The sequence below is a fragment of the Colossoma macropomum genome, unplaced genomic scaffold, assembly GCF_904425465.1.
Source record: "Colossoma macropomum unplaced genomic scaffold, Colossoma_macropomum, whole genome shotgun sequence".
Taxonomy (NCBI): domain Eukaryota; kingdom Metazoa; phylum Chordata; class Actinopteri; order Characiformes; family Serrasalmidae; genus Colossoma; species Colossoma macropomum.
In genome coordinates, this window is record NW_023494800.1 from 17,101,530 (window position 1) to 17,116,596 (window position 15,067).

The 15,067-nt window shown below is 39.7% G+C and overlaps 1 protein-coding gene across 1 annotated transcript in view; it reads left to right on the forward strand.

Moving 5' to 3' along the window:
• jam3b (junctional adhesion molecule 3b) overlaps positions 1 to 14,584 on the forward strand; it is a 36,501-nt gene extending 21,917 nt beyond the window's left edge. The window contains exons 2-9 of the mRNA XM_036588654.1: positions 6,713 to 6,781; positions 6,915 to 7,031; positions 8,088 to 8,240; positions 9,502 to 9,704; positions 10,815 to 10,914; positions 11,017 to 11,146; positions 12,114 to 12,168; positions 12,288 to 14,584. Coding sequence (XP_036444547.1) covers positions 6,713 to 6,781; positions 6,915 to 7,031; positions 8,088 to 8,240; positions 9,502 to 9,704; positions 10,815 to 10,914; positions 11,017 to 11,146; positions 12,114 to 12,168; positions 12,288 to 12,323 — 863 coding nt within the window. The 3' untranslated portion in view covers positions 12,324 to 14,584. The remainder of the gene's footprint in view (positions 1 to 6,712; positions 6,782 to 6,914; positions 7,032 to 8,087; positions 8,241 to 9,501; positions 9,705 to 10,814; positions 10,915 to 11,016; positions 11,147 to 12,113; positions 12,169 to 12,287) is intronic.
• The last annotated feature ends 483 nt before the right edge of the window (positions 14,585 to 15,067 follow it).

Consider the following 15,067-nt stretch of genomic DNA (forward strand, 5'->3'; position numbering starts at 1 on the left):
CAGTGCTATGGCTGCGCCTAGATCTCAAAGGTGCTTTATTCTAGGCAGTGCTTTCATTATCCTTTGTCTTCTCCAGAAATCCACCCAGACCGCTACAGTAAGTGTGGAGGTGTGCAGATGTTTTTAGTTTTAGATCCAAACAGTATGTCACTTCCCTCCCAAAAAAGAAAAAGGAATGGAACTTCTAGTAATGTACAAGTTCCTTCATTTGGTGTGTGGATTGTCTTATTATATCTAATCTCCTCAGAAATAAATCTTGAAAATGAATGTGTGTTGGTTAGCCATTTTAACTGGACATTCTATAAATAAATGGTGGTCTTTAACTTTATTGTACCTCAGAGTATTAAACGTAGGGATGGGTGTAGTTATTCTAATATACAAATATCCAAGCTCTCTTTACTGTATGTTTACTTAATCTGGTATTTGAATAAGGTATGGGTAGTTTGGAACAAACAGTATTGTAGTATTTTGTACATTTAAGTTTTTGCCAGAGCATGCCAAGTAAAGCCAAAGAGGAGCTGGGATGCACTGTATCTTAGGTTAAGTAAAGTGACATCTAAGCAGAGCTCTCCAAAAAATATTTAAAACAAATTCATGTGAATTTGTATGGTTTACATCGTGTGACTCAATTGATAGTGTTATTATGTAGGTATGTCATGAATCAGTTGACCGATTAGGCACAAGGCTACTCTTATGCTACCTGTGCTCAGTAGAAAAGTATTTTCTGTAACACTCTTACAACACTTTGGTTATTCTCATGAAACAGGGCAAATACTAGAACTAAAACAATCTCATTACCACACTGACGGCTATTGTGGTTTTTCTTTTTTACTTGGGACTCAGAACATTTTGTTGGTTTGGTTCACTTCCATAGAATTTACAAGGAAAATATAAAGGTCAGGGATTCAAAATCAAAATAAAAAAAAGAAAAAAGAGATATGTGGACACAATGTGGTAAAAAAAATAAGGGTAAAAATGCCAAAAACTTCAAAATGGAAAATGAAGAATTCACTTTTTATTGGACTGTAATAAAGCTCCCATTGATCTGCTAAATTATGTGAATATTCTTCATTTGCATTACGATTTTTGACACTCAAATACTTGTGGACATGGTTTGAGGCTGCTTCGTGAGGATGACCAGCTCTAAAAAATAGTGCTGAGCGTGAGTGATAATCTTAAGTCCAGTCAGGTCCACAGTCTGAGCTGCTTCAAGGCCTGTAGTAGGTGACAGTGTTCACAGTCCACAGCTGTGAAAACATAGTTCACGCACACTCAGCCAGTAAGTGAAAGCTAAAACAAGACTTTCTTATTGTCAACACGTTTTACCAGAGAATTCAGGAGTAGCTAAGCTTCTTTTCCCCTTTCTCTCGTGACAGGTGGCCTCTCCTAGCTGGGGAGATTATTTGTTTAGGGGCTAGCAAGGATTCTCACGCTACTTTCTCAATTACTGGAGCTAGCTTAGCAAAGAGTCTTATCTTCAAGAGACAAATTCATCTCTACATGGGCTTTTACTTCTCTTGTATCTTAATTCATGCATGTGAACACGAGCAAACCTTGCTATTCATGGTCAAGTTATTTTCTTGTTTAACACTTCGGTGTACTCTGAGGAAGTTCTTGGCTGTGTCAGTGTGTGTTGTAACAGAGTCTGAAAGGCCAGTACAATAATACAGCCTCCCAGCTGAGGCACAGTGGGGATATAGGAGTTCCCAAAGTGTCAGCGGAGGAGGATTCGCAACCTCTCCCACTTCACAAGTTATATGGAGTAACTGCTGTGCAGATCTTTCTAAAGCGGTGGCGGTGGGCTGGAGTCAGAGAGAGGACAAACTCCAGTTTATATTAGGGTGCATCAATCTAAAGGTGGCGATTCGGCTGCGTTGATTCTGCAATGTTGGAATCTTGGAGTGTTGGAGTTTTCAAATATAAAAATTCAGAAAAATAGCTTGAAATATTGTTTCTATTGTTTATATTGCACTACTGTGTAAATTGTTTCTGCAGTCACATTTGTGTGTTGAGTGTATTTAAAGAATAATTTTGAATCATAACAAGATAAATTAGGAATGGAAATAAATAACCAATTAACTGTTAACCAGCAAATAAACAATTATTCGTCCAGTGCTATTGGTAAAATATGAATTCAGTTTAATTTTCTAAAAAACAGCAGTGCTTATTTGAATAGGCAGGTTTATCATTCAAGTTGAGGAAGGTTTTTGAATTGCATGATGGTGAAATAGGCAGTTTTTTCACTGAGATAGACCTTCTAAAAATCAAACACAGCAAAAATGTGGGACAGTAACAAAGACGATGTACCATATTGAAAGTAAACATCCAGAAGCTGTAAGACACAGTTATTTCATCCATGTTCTCAGAAAGAGCATTTGAAGTGAGGAAATCACGCATGGATTGCAAAATTATAGAAAAGGACACGGCTTTTGAGAGTTACTAAGGTGCGTCTAAGCAAACTAGCATTTCTGTTCATTTTAACCTGAGCTAGTAAGGAGTTGCAACTTTAGAGTATAGGACTTTCAGTAGTCCATCATTTTGTCAACTTTTTAATTTTTGGTCACAGTCATGATCATATTGTAGTTGTCAGCCCTTTGGTTCATACATAAGTAAGTTTTCACGTAGGATATGTTTAATATTGTTTTGGTCCGTTTACTTCATATACATGCTTATGGCTGGTCTCCCCTGTCAGTACGACATTCTGTCGTCCACATGTATCAAGTATTTTACCATGACTTCACACAGACCCCAGCCAGTCAACTTCTAAATCTGAAATTTTATAATCAGTGTTTTAAAGGATCTCATCCTTGATTTAGGCTTGTCAGTGACTGATGTTGGTTGGTTTTCAGTGAAAAGAATTTGCCAAAATTTGCATCCTTAAATCAAACTGAATTGGTGAAATTTGCAGTCTTGTGCATTGAATTGTTTTCTAAAAAATCATAAATGAATTGCTGCGAGATCTGAGATTGACACCTCTACTTCATATAGTGAGCTGCAGAGCTCATCCAGTCCTATGCAAGTGATGACTGGGGTGTGTAATGAATGGCTTTATGGGCACCATTTTTATTCCAGCCAGAGCATAGGCCTCTGCCCAGCGGAATTGAATCAATGCAGCGGTTTAAAAATAACAAGGAATATTATCCACTTCATGCGTTGCTGAGCGAACTGGATGTGTTGAATGCTTCCTGACAAGCTGCATGGAGGCGGAATCTGCCTCAGTTCTTCCACTCGCCTGCTCTCTCTCTCTCTCACCCTGTTTCCCTCCCTCTCTCTTTCTCCCTCTGCTGATTACAGATCTTGTGTTGGTGTTGGGTGTGGCAGTTTTGAACTGAGAACTGTGGAGGCTGCCAAACAGCCCTATGAATTTAGATTTAAGTCTTTCTGTGGAGTAAGTTTTTCCTCCACAGTCCGTTTTCTGTTGATTATCATGCTGAGCCAAGCGTTCAGTCTGTGGTCAGATGATGCCCACTCTCTATAGAACGTTGAGCTGATTTACCTTGCCAGATTTTGTCGACCTATTGTATGGCTATGAGTCATACAGGTATTTTTAGGGTATTATCTTTGATTTTTTTGCCTGGTGTTTGCCAAGTTCATCTTTTTGAGTTATAGGTCATTTAACTCTGCAGTTCACAATTTATGTAGCCCCTTGTATGCAAACGCATGCAGAAAATTAAGTCAGAGAATACTTTATATATATTTCTCTCACGCTCGCTCTCCCTCTCTCTCTCTCCCCTGTCTGTTGTATTATTATTCAGTGTTGTAATGCCTGGGTTTTATCAGGGCATTACACTAAGATTACTAAGGAGCTCCAGTCGTGCCTGTAAAGGAAGGAGGTGGAGATTAAAACTTGGGGCAGATTGTCAGATTTCTCACCCAGCTGTGCTCTCCAGTGCCCAGAGAAGACACACACACTCACACTATGTAGGTCACAGAGCACCTGCGTGGTTTGAGGGCTCAATTATCCCACGACTGGCATCAGACCTTTGAGACCTTACGTGGCAGGACAGGACGCATGTAACGAGGCGAGGTGCCTGCTCAGACTTCCTGCTGGACAGTGCGAGGTCCTAGAGTCATCATCCAGGCATCTGCTGTCACCGGCTGCAGTGGACTGGTATTGAACTCTGAGTCCCTTCGGGACAGGGGAGAGAGAAACCAAGAGAGAGAAGGATATGACAAAGAGAGCGAGAGAACCAGTAAGGAACGAGAGAGAGAGCAGGATAGGATACACGGTAAGAGGAAATAGGAGGATATGACGGACAGAAAAAGAGAGGAAGACAGCAAGAGAGACAAAGAATGAGAGAGCAGGATCTGGCAGAAAGAACGGACAAGAGCAGAAAGAGAGATGGACCAGGAGAGAGATGAAAGGGGTAGAAAGAAAGACAGAAGAGAGAGAGAAGAGAGGGGGCAGACAGAAAGAAAGAGAGAGAAAAGAGAGGGGGTAGACAGAGGAAAGAGAGAAAAGAGAGGGGGCAGACAGAAAGAGAGAAAAGAGAGGGGGCAGACAGACAAAAAGAGAATAGAAGTGGCAGACAGAGGAAAGAGAAGAGAGGGGAAGACAGAGAAAGGAGAGAGAGAAGAGAGGGGGCAGACAAAAAGAGATGGAGGGGAATAGGGGGGAGAGAGAGAGGAAGCAGACGAGAGACGCCTGCCCCAATACACGCACACATCGTTTCCCTACCACACAGTCAAACCGCAGCCAGGACTCACCACACCAATGATTGCTCTATCCTCCACCTGCGGACACACAAACACCACACAGGATGTCATTGTAAAGGGGTGTGTGTGGGGTGGGGGTGGGGGCAAAGAGTCGGGGGGGGCGCTGTGGGCAGTATGTGAGTCTTACTGCAATCTTTGGTAAGCCTTCATGTGGGCAGGATATTGAAAAAGGCATTTTTGCTTTTCAGTTCCCTTACGGTCCAGTGTTCCTCTGTAATACATGATCAAAGATGTGATGTGCTTTGACTTGTTTTCACACTTTCATGGAGTTCTTTCATTTCTAGGACGATCCTCGCAACCTTTTAGCCGAGTGTCATCTTCACTTAAGCGCCAAACTTCGCACTGAAACTGACAAAAAGGACAAAGACATGTTTTCACCGAAAGGACAATGCGAACAAAATGTGCCATATTTGTGCCCTGCCATGCAACGTGAGGCAGTTTTCATTTGACTTAAATACTGCTGTCATGTGTGACTGTAATGAATACAGCTAATTTAATGTACTTTTGGTAAAATGTTAGCCTCTTTTTGAAGTTCCCTTGTCCTTGTAGTGTTTATGTAGGTCTTACCACTTTGATCTGTTTTCTTGGACAAATATTCAGTTCTTCTTTTGTGCTAGCTCTGGGTGAAATGGATGAAATCTCCAGAGTCTTGGCCCAAAATACAGTCATTAAACATTCATAGAAATTATCCTTAGCAATCAGAGGGCCATTAATGTTTCAGTGTCCTGATTAGATGCCCTTTCTGAAACAAAGCACTCTGTCCTAAACTACATTTTCTCCCTGTTGGGTTGAAGGATTGCAGAGTGAAATACTTGGCCTGCAGTATCCTGGCAGACATTCAGGCCGTATGCTCCAGCAGGCTGGAAAGTGTGAGACGTTAGCTGTCAACCTATAGAAAATCGTACAGGACGTCTTCAAAGTGGGAAATGAAGTTTTTAAAAGGTTACAGAGACCAGATGTTGAAGAAAGCATGTGTAAACAGAGCAGAGGCTTGGTCTTCTGCCTCTCTATTAGCCTCAACTGCTGCTAACTCTATCGGGCAGTGCAGCCACCATGGAGTCCCATGATAAAATGCTTTAAATGCACTCCTCTTGTTTTAATGGACCTCACACTTTAAGCTTTTTATCACAGACAGTGGCTGGGGAGTTGAGATGAAACGGAATGTCATAACCTGTTCTTGTGGCTGGCTCTCATGAGATAGTTAAGAGGAAATTAGATGAGAGGAAAGTTGAGACGTCTCGATGTTGCTCATTTCCTTACAGAAGTCACAGAACACAGGCCCGTAGCTCATGGAACGTCGGTCAGAACATGATTAGACTTCTCTAAATGTTTTGTTAGATAAGGCAAGCGCAGGATTTGGCTCATTGTTTTTCTTTTCCCTTTTTGTCCATTCAGCTGTCCTTTACATTGTGTGAAAATTTCATGATAAATCGACCAGAATTACTTGGAAAAAAAAATCTTATTACATTAACTCACATTAGAAGTTTGATAAGATAAGAACGTTCCCCATTTCCTGAAAAGGTACCATGTTGGAGAGCCAAGATTTTTTTCCAACAATAATGTGGATTGGTAGGCAATTTGTATAGCAGCCTTTTGGTAATTTCAGTTCTTGTGGATTTGAACCAAAAGGTGACATGTGAGTTCATGCATTCAGGCAGTCAGCAGTCAGTGGTGGGTCCTTGTTCATCAACAACAGTAGCTGTGAGAGCTAAACTTAAAATGGCTGGTAACGGATCTGCTAGCTGGACAGAGGGACGTAAAGAATGTATGCGGGTGGGGTTCAGGCTCTGGGCACTGGGGCTGAGTGTTAATTGAGTTTCAGGAATTTTTGGAAGAGTCTGCGCGTATGATATTGCAAATGGCTAAGCTGATACCGGCAGTCCTTAACCTCAAATTTACTTCTTATGGTCAAATAACCCCCCCATCACTGTGCAAGGAAAAAAAATTGCCATACATAACAGTGATGCAAATTCTCTCCTTCTCATCTTCATCACAGGCTACATTAGCGTCTTGGCAGTGGTATTGAGAACGACAAATAAGGCACCATGGGCCAACGAGTTTGAATGTAAGTATGAGGTCTTTTTCTCACAACAATCACTGAGGAAATGCAGATAATAAAGAATTTTCTTATTCTGACACTTTTTTGGTTGAAATCATGCAGAGTTTCTGTACAGTCTTTCTCTCTTTTTTCTGTGTAGCAATTGAGCTGCCTTGCCTGATAGAGTCGATCTCCACAGCCAATCCCAGGATAGAGTGGAAGAAGATTAAGAATGGAGAACAACCAAGTTATGTCTATTATGAGAAAAAAATCTCAGGTAATCTCAACAAAGCATTCTATGACAGAGATGACTATACTGGACTCCGTCTGAGTTTAGATACAATTTTGGACTTCATATCATATCATTTACTTATGACCTAAATGTTTTTGTCTCATTTCGCAACTACAGTTTTGCAGCAGTTACTAAGTAACACACAAACATATACGTTGCTAATCCTTTAGCAATAATCTGGTAAAGTAGGGCATTGAAATTGGGGATGGGCGATATGGCAAAAATGTATCACAATACGTACAATGTACAACTTATAATGCAGCTTCAACAGTGCATTTTTACAATACAAGATATGTATAATTACTCTTTAGTTTTTGAGATTGGAAGTCGGAACAGACAAAATAGAGCCTGTAGTGGCAAATATAAAAAATTCTATAATAATAATAAATCTACAATGATTTTTATTCAAAAATTTTTTAAAAATATATTTTATTTCAAACTGCATTGAATACAGTTAAACAGGCCCAGTTGTGCTTTGACATTATCCACAGTGTGCTTAGAAAAGCATGCTGTGACATAATTTATCACAATAACGATAAAATGTCATCTCATTGCCTACCCTTAATCAAGACCATTTCTTTCAGGCTGAGTACATGATTTTAGTACCCGCTGTTACTGATTCTGATACCATAATGAATAACCAACTTAGAATTTTGTAGTTTTTGGTATAAATGAGTGCAACGTACCTAAAGAGTTAAATCTTTAAAACCTGGCTGATGTTAAATGACATTCAATAGCATTGTATGCCTGGCGGGAATATGCCAACGCAGAATGTTTAAAGTGACCTACAACAATTGCCATGGAGTCAGCAACACTTTGCTGTGCAAGTAGTTTCTCATTCACTGCCAGTTTGAGTTTTGCGTTGTAATGTACACTTGGTATCAGGTGGGATCAGATGCTGATGGTGGTGCATTTTTATGAGTAAATGAGCATGGTATTGGGCCAATACCTGATACCAGTATCAGTATCGATGCATCCCTACGGTGAAGTATAGATTGTGTCCCTGGTGAGACATATTAAAGTGAATTTTGTTTCCTTTAGGTGACTTGGAGAACAGAGCATGGCTCAGAGAACCAGCAACTTTGGTCATTTCTAATACAACGAGATCAGACACTGCATCTTATCGCTGTGAGGTCACTGCCCCCAGTGACCAGAAAACGTTTGATGAGATTCTGATAGACCTCAGAATAAGAGGTGAGTGAAAAGCACTTACTAAGGAATAAGCAATATTGGGTAAAGATACAAACAGAATACAGGACTTTCTGGAGGTGCTTTCTGGCATATTATTATGAACAGTAGTTTGGTTTTTATTTCTTATGGGTTTTAATTTGTGTCATGGGGACCACATGTGCATTATTTCCCAGTCAGCAAGAGCATCTGAACCTGGCTTGCAAACAATTTGCTTGCCCTATTTTGTGTTACAAATGTTATAGTTGACCAGGCACAGCATATAGGGCAGACTGTGCCAAGACTAAGGATAGATTAATGCATAGGGTGGGTTAGCTGTCAAATTTGAAAGCTATGCATTACAAGTATACAAATATAACTGCCTCATTGAATCTTTAAACTTTTAACTTTTTTTTTAACATATGCCATAATAATAGTATCTCAGCACTCATAATAATGTCATAGTAATATTACTATTATTTATATCCCTGAGCCCCTTGACTACACCATTAGCAGTTAATAGGATAGTGTTTGTCTTCTCTGAAGTGGTGTTAGTATTTACCGAGTAGCAATGCTGTAAGCTGAGCCGGAGCACTCTGTCCTGCCCGCCCTTGGCGCACATTCGAGGATGCTTTCTGCCCTGCCTCAGCCTCGGGCGTGTCTATGGCTATATGGGGAAATCTCTGAAACTGCAGCTGAGTTTAATCAGAAAGCTAAAAGGGGAAAGAGCACTGTTCTAGACTGCCTGGGATGCTTAAAGGCATGAATGCTTGGCTGTAAGTCTTGCTGTGCCGCGTGCCTCAGAGGATGCTCCATCTGAACCAAGAACTCTGACTTTATCTCGAGCTCTGTTCGAGCTGGATTTTTACCTGGAGAAGTGCTATAATTGAAGTGATTACTGATGAGATGCGTGATATTAATCCAGTACAAATGTGTAGTGTCCATAGTTTTAAAAGTCTGATTGTAGTAATTCCAGATCAAATTGCCTTTTTGTAGTAGGAGTCCTGTTTAAATTTGCCTCAAGATAATAACAAAACTTGTTAATAGACTGCTGTACGATATGTTGTTTTTGTTAGTCAGTGTACCATCTGTACATCTGGAGTATGACATATCTCAGTCTATCTAAGGGAATCTTTCTGGACTATCTAGACAATCTTTAAGGAAGTTACTCAAATACTTTATTTTGTATGAATCAGCCAGTCTGATCATTTGCAAACTACATTACAAAACCTCTTCTGGTCAAACTAATCCAGTGTTTCATTTTGCTGGGTTCTGTGCTGTATTGCAGTGAAGCCAGTGACTCCCACATGCTCCGTGCCCAAGTCCGTTCCAGTGGGGAAGTCGGCTGAGTTGTCCTGCGTGGAGGACGAGGGCTTCCCCAGGTCTCAGTACCAGTGGTTCCGCAACACGGAGGAGATACCAGAAGACCCCAAGAGCAGCCCCAAGTTCTTCAACTCGTCCTATGTACTGAACGGGGAATCAGGCACGCTGGTGAGTGCTGGGGCTGTGCAGGATGCGGCCGAGGGGCTGGGAGGCGCAGGGGCCTGGCGCCGGGCTTGGAGGAGGGATATTTTAGGGAGTCAGTTGATGTGTGACTGCTCCAGCCATGAGGGGAATCTGCTGTCCTAACTTGCACATTCCAAAGCGCCATGCGCCGCCATTCGCACTCGGTGGCCTGCCCTGGCCACTCAACCTTCATGTTGACCTCTAAAGCTTGCCCTGGCTTTCACTGACTCCCACACTCTCCCTTGGAGGAGACACAGTCCACAATGCAGCCCGCTTAACTGTACAGCCTGTAATATCTAGGGCTACAAATAACAACTATTTATATAATCACTTAACCTATAGACTATTATTTGATTATTAATGTACATTCCTCAGTTCCTCTCGTTTTGGCCACCACCATCATTTAAAGTTCTGCCTGTATGACCAGCAGTTTATCATATTGGCCCCAGTGTTTCCGGTAGTGTATTGTGGTCTGTTTGTATGTACATGTGTATCACAAACATTTTAGAGCAGGGTATTCATTTTGAGCACAGTTTGTCGATTTCAACTGTTCTGTAATGCTCTAACATTTGATTCAGTTAAATAAATACATACAGGTGTAGACATTGAGGCTTTTTTTCTGAAGTGAACAGTGAACACAGAGGTAAAGAGCAGAGAATTGAAGAGAAATGACACGATGATTCAGAAATTAAGTGCAAATGAGCGCAATAAGGTGTTAACCTAAGTAAGCCTGAAGAGGTCTTCAGACAATGCTGGAAGGAACTAAGTGACTATGAAATGCAGGGTTCAGGGGGAGTTCGTTCCACAACTGAGGACACTAAAGGAGCCAGACTTAGCCTTATGGGCATACAACACTACCACTGGTCCATAGGCCTGTTCGCCGAGGACCTTACCTTTTGCCGTTTACATTCTTAGTAGTGCTTGACCTGCTTGACTTAACTCCCTTTAGCAAAAGATCTTAGCAGTGCTTTGTGGCCTATATGTGCACAGCAGGAAACAACCCTTTCAGAAGATTTGCACTCTGCTGCCTGTTTAACACAGGCATGCACACAAAGAGGCAAGTGCTCAGGGTCATGTTATTTATTTCCCCTGCAGAAATTTAGCGCTGTGAGGAAAGAGGATGCTGGGCAGTATTACTGCAGAGCTAAAAACGATGCAGGAGTTTCCGTGTGTACCCCACAGATGATGGAAGTCTGTAAGTCTCTCACTTACCTCTATCACGTCATAAATACAAGTGTAAAATTTTGCATCTTCCTCCTAGCCTTCACAATGCCCTCATGCTTCCCTCTTTTTCCAGATGACATTAACATTGCTGGCATTGTCCTGGGCGTGCTGGTGGTTGTGGTGGTTCTCTTGTGCATAACAGTGGGCATCTTCTGTGCATACAGAAGGGGATACTTCGCCAGCCAGAAGCAGATGGGAAGCAAGTAGGTGACAAAGGAAAAGAGCCTTTCCTGCTATTTCAGACTGATTCACAGACACATCTCAAAGCTGTTTACCACTTTTAGTCAATGCTATTTTAAAGCGGTTTTCATCTTGTCCTGGGGCCCTGTTCCTCATCTCAAATTTATGAACATTGTGAGCTGATATTTAACATTTTTCCATTAACACTTTATTGGAATCCTGCTACATATCGTTGACATAACCATGCCATAAACATGCCATGGAAAATGTCATATCCTGTCGTGAGTTGTCATGACTTTCTTGAGTAACATAACAGTATCTTGTTATCAGTAATTGTCTTGACATATGTAATAATGTTTGATGTCACGCCCGCTTATGTCACATGCTTAATTTACTGTCATGACAAATAAACAGAATAGTAACATGACACTGGACGTAATCTGTCATGACCACTCACAAAAGCATATGACATCTGCCATGGCATGCACAGTTACATCAATGTTATGTAGCAGGGTTCAAGTAAAGTGCTATCACTTTTTGGTCCCTTTGTTCTCTGTGCTTGCCTGAACACAAATCTGAAGATTTTTCAAATCAATTAAACCGTATAGATAAAAAAATTAATACTGATTTTGAAACAATATAATCGTAAATAAAAGTATGAAAGATACATATAACAATTCAAATGATTACTGTTAGATGTTCATTCAACATGCTTCTATACAAATATTCATCGCTTCTGACCAATCACAAGTTCTATGGCATTTTTTGTAATACTACATTGAGATGTTGGGCATAAATATGGAGTAAATATGGAAATGAGATCAGAACTGTGACTAAAACTATGCCTATTAATGCAAAATATCAACTAAATCAAGATAATTAAGAGTGTAGTCTGTCTTTTTCTGATGTGGTAATAAAGTTTAACAGCGGGTGTAGCTGTGTGATTTTGTTCAAATCAAAACCAAAAGTAATGTCTGCTTTGTGTTGTAGTTACAAAACTCCAGGGAAGGGTGATGGAGTAGATTATGTCAGAACAGAAGATGAGGTGAGATAAAACAGTTCCATGCAGACCTGCTGAGAACAACATATCTTTCCAGTGAGTTTGTTTTGAAGATGCAGAATTCTTCTTGTGCTGCTCACTCCCTCTGACCTCCTTTCTTTTAGGGGGATTTCCGGCACAAATCCTCGTTCGTCATCTGAGTCGAGGCAATGAGAAAGACATAGAAACACATTGGAGAAATGAGCGCAATACCTCGCGGACACAGCCCCCCCACATTGAGGAGAGACTATTAGCTGCCACAGAACGTGCCTTGCTTCATGGCACATCTGCAACAACACTTATTCATATTTGCCAAAGCTGACAATTTATCACAAACTGCTGTTTCCAGCAAGCATTAATCTCTGTATTAGTATCACTGAAGGTTTTTTGTCTCTTTAAACCTACTTTTCACCCCTTTTATCATGAACAAATACAGCTTTTCTTTCTATTCAGTAACAGCTTATTAGTAAACTGCAGCTAACAAATTCTAAGGTTTCAGTAGAAAGTAACATATTTCTATTGTAAACATTGGATTTAAAAGTGTTTATATAACTTTTGTTTTGTACCAGCTAAACATGTCAGTATATTTTTGATGGAATATATTTTGAAATGCCTATAGAAAAAGGTTTACTTTTATAAATGTTTGTAATTACTAACATGGAAGCCAGTATGTTTTCTAGACCAATTTGGTGTTTGAAAGAAATTAATAACCACTTTAACCACACTGTAGTTGCTTTTAGTAAGCCCTAAATATTCCTTTAATGTCATAGGACACTTGACCTTAGTTCTGCTATTTTTTGATTTAATATGAGTTTCAGTAGCATATCCAATTATATAGTTTTCAGAGGTCTTACATAATTACTTTACTGCTGGGATCTAAATAGTGCTAGTGTAAGGTTCCATGTTAATGTTTGTAGATAGTGTTAGACGGTGAGATTCTTAGAGTAAACACCAGCAGAAAGCTGGGAAACACTGTAAACAGCCAGTGCTGCGTATCCTTGATTAAAAGTGTCCTTCTATGCTTGTTTTTCATCTTGTACATAGTGAATATAATGTCCAGGTTGTGTTTTTTGTTTTTCTTTTTCTTTTTTTCTTTTTCAAGTGAGGAATATTCTCAGTATTACTTTTTAATAAAACAGGGTTTTTATTTTGGCTAACAAAAAGCTGTGCTGGTTGTACATAGATCCATTGTTACCAATCCTGGCAATATGAACAGTGGTCATTTAAGTTCAAATGTAAAACATCCAGACATACAGGCAAGTATGATGCTCTTTCCATGGTGTAAAGTGGACTAACTACCTGTAAGCCCGGTCATGGTAGAGAGAGGATGTGCCTCGTAGGCCACATTTGAAGACCTAAAATACAATTTGACTAATTGTGTTCGCTAATTTTCTTTATCTCTAACAGCGGTAAACTGGCGATTCAGTCAGAACTTGAAATAACATTTTAAGAGTATTTGACGTACAATCATAGCTGAATAGTCATACTTCATATATAACAGCCATTTTTGATAGTTTCAACGTTCCAGTTGATTAAACATAAATCATTCCTCTTAAGTGCCTTCCAATGTGGTCATATGATACTGATGCTCAAAACATTGTATCTTTTGACTTAATCTATACTGTGACCTTCAATTGGACACTTCACTGTTCAATCCAACTGTTTTCAAATCAGTTTATAATACATTTAAGTCAGAACAGCAGGTGTTTGAGAGGAATGATAGCATGCTGTGTTCACCAACTCCTAAACTACTACTTTGGATATTCTGATTTACAGTACATATCTGACTTGCTGTTTTCTGTAAATAGATTGTTGTGCATCGATTTGATTACCTTTTTGTCACTTAATTAGAAATAGAGATCTACTACGTATTAGTGCCTAAATATAGAGTGAAGTAATGTTCCATGAAGCACGGAGCACTACTATTAATCCGACAGTTATACACTCAGAGACAAATGTACTTTTTCCACTAGACACATACGTACATGAAATTTAGAGTGGGACATATACATACACTGATTTGATAGTGGCAGTTTGGACATTTATACCACTAAAAGTGAACCTGCATTACTGGATTGTTGAGATGGCCATGGTAAACAAGTGAGATTTTTTTTTTATATATAAACAAATATAAATGGAGTAGAGAGCTTAACCAAATAATGACTGCCAAAAGAGCATTATCTTCAGTTTCAGTATTGTCCTGCACCCACATCTTGGGAGTAAAGTTCTGTAAAGGTTAAATTCACATTCTCTCCTTTTTACTTTCTGAGGGTTTATGGTTGTATTCAGAACTTTTAACTGAAACGAATTTCATTCACTAATTTCATGTGACGCCCTGTTGGTTTGGCGCTGGTACAAATCCTGTGTGAATTCTTGAACAGTAGACCATGTATGTTTGTGATTAATAAAACTCACTTCTTAAGATGCGTCTTTACTGTTCTTTTACCGCAAGGTGGATGAAGTTAGAAGATAAGCAAACACTAAAACAAAATGTCTTTCTGGCTAGGTCATATTTTCTGTAGTTAAAAACAAAAGCTAAGTTAGCTTCAGCTCGTAGGAGTCAGACAAATACCAGCGCTATCCTTTCACTTCCTGTTACTGTATGAAAACTGTAGGAAAATCACAGGAAAATCACAGGAATTCCTTTTGTCGTCAACTGATTGAAATAACACATGAATACAGAGAATAGTCTGTCCTACTTTGATGTTTTCATTGTTATATAATGCTTCTGTATAACCATTTATTTAAACTAGGGTACAGTGTATATATGAGGAGCTCCACAGCATTGTTGAAAATAAACTCAAAATGGAGACACTATACATGGAAAATGGGACTCCTAACAACCATGTAAGACCTGGTAGACCACCAAACCTGTCACCATCAGATAAACAGTATCTAAAGCTTT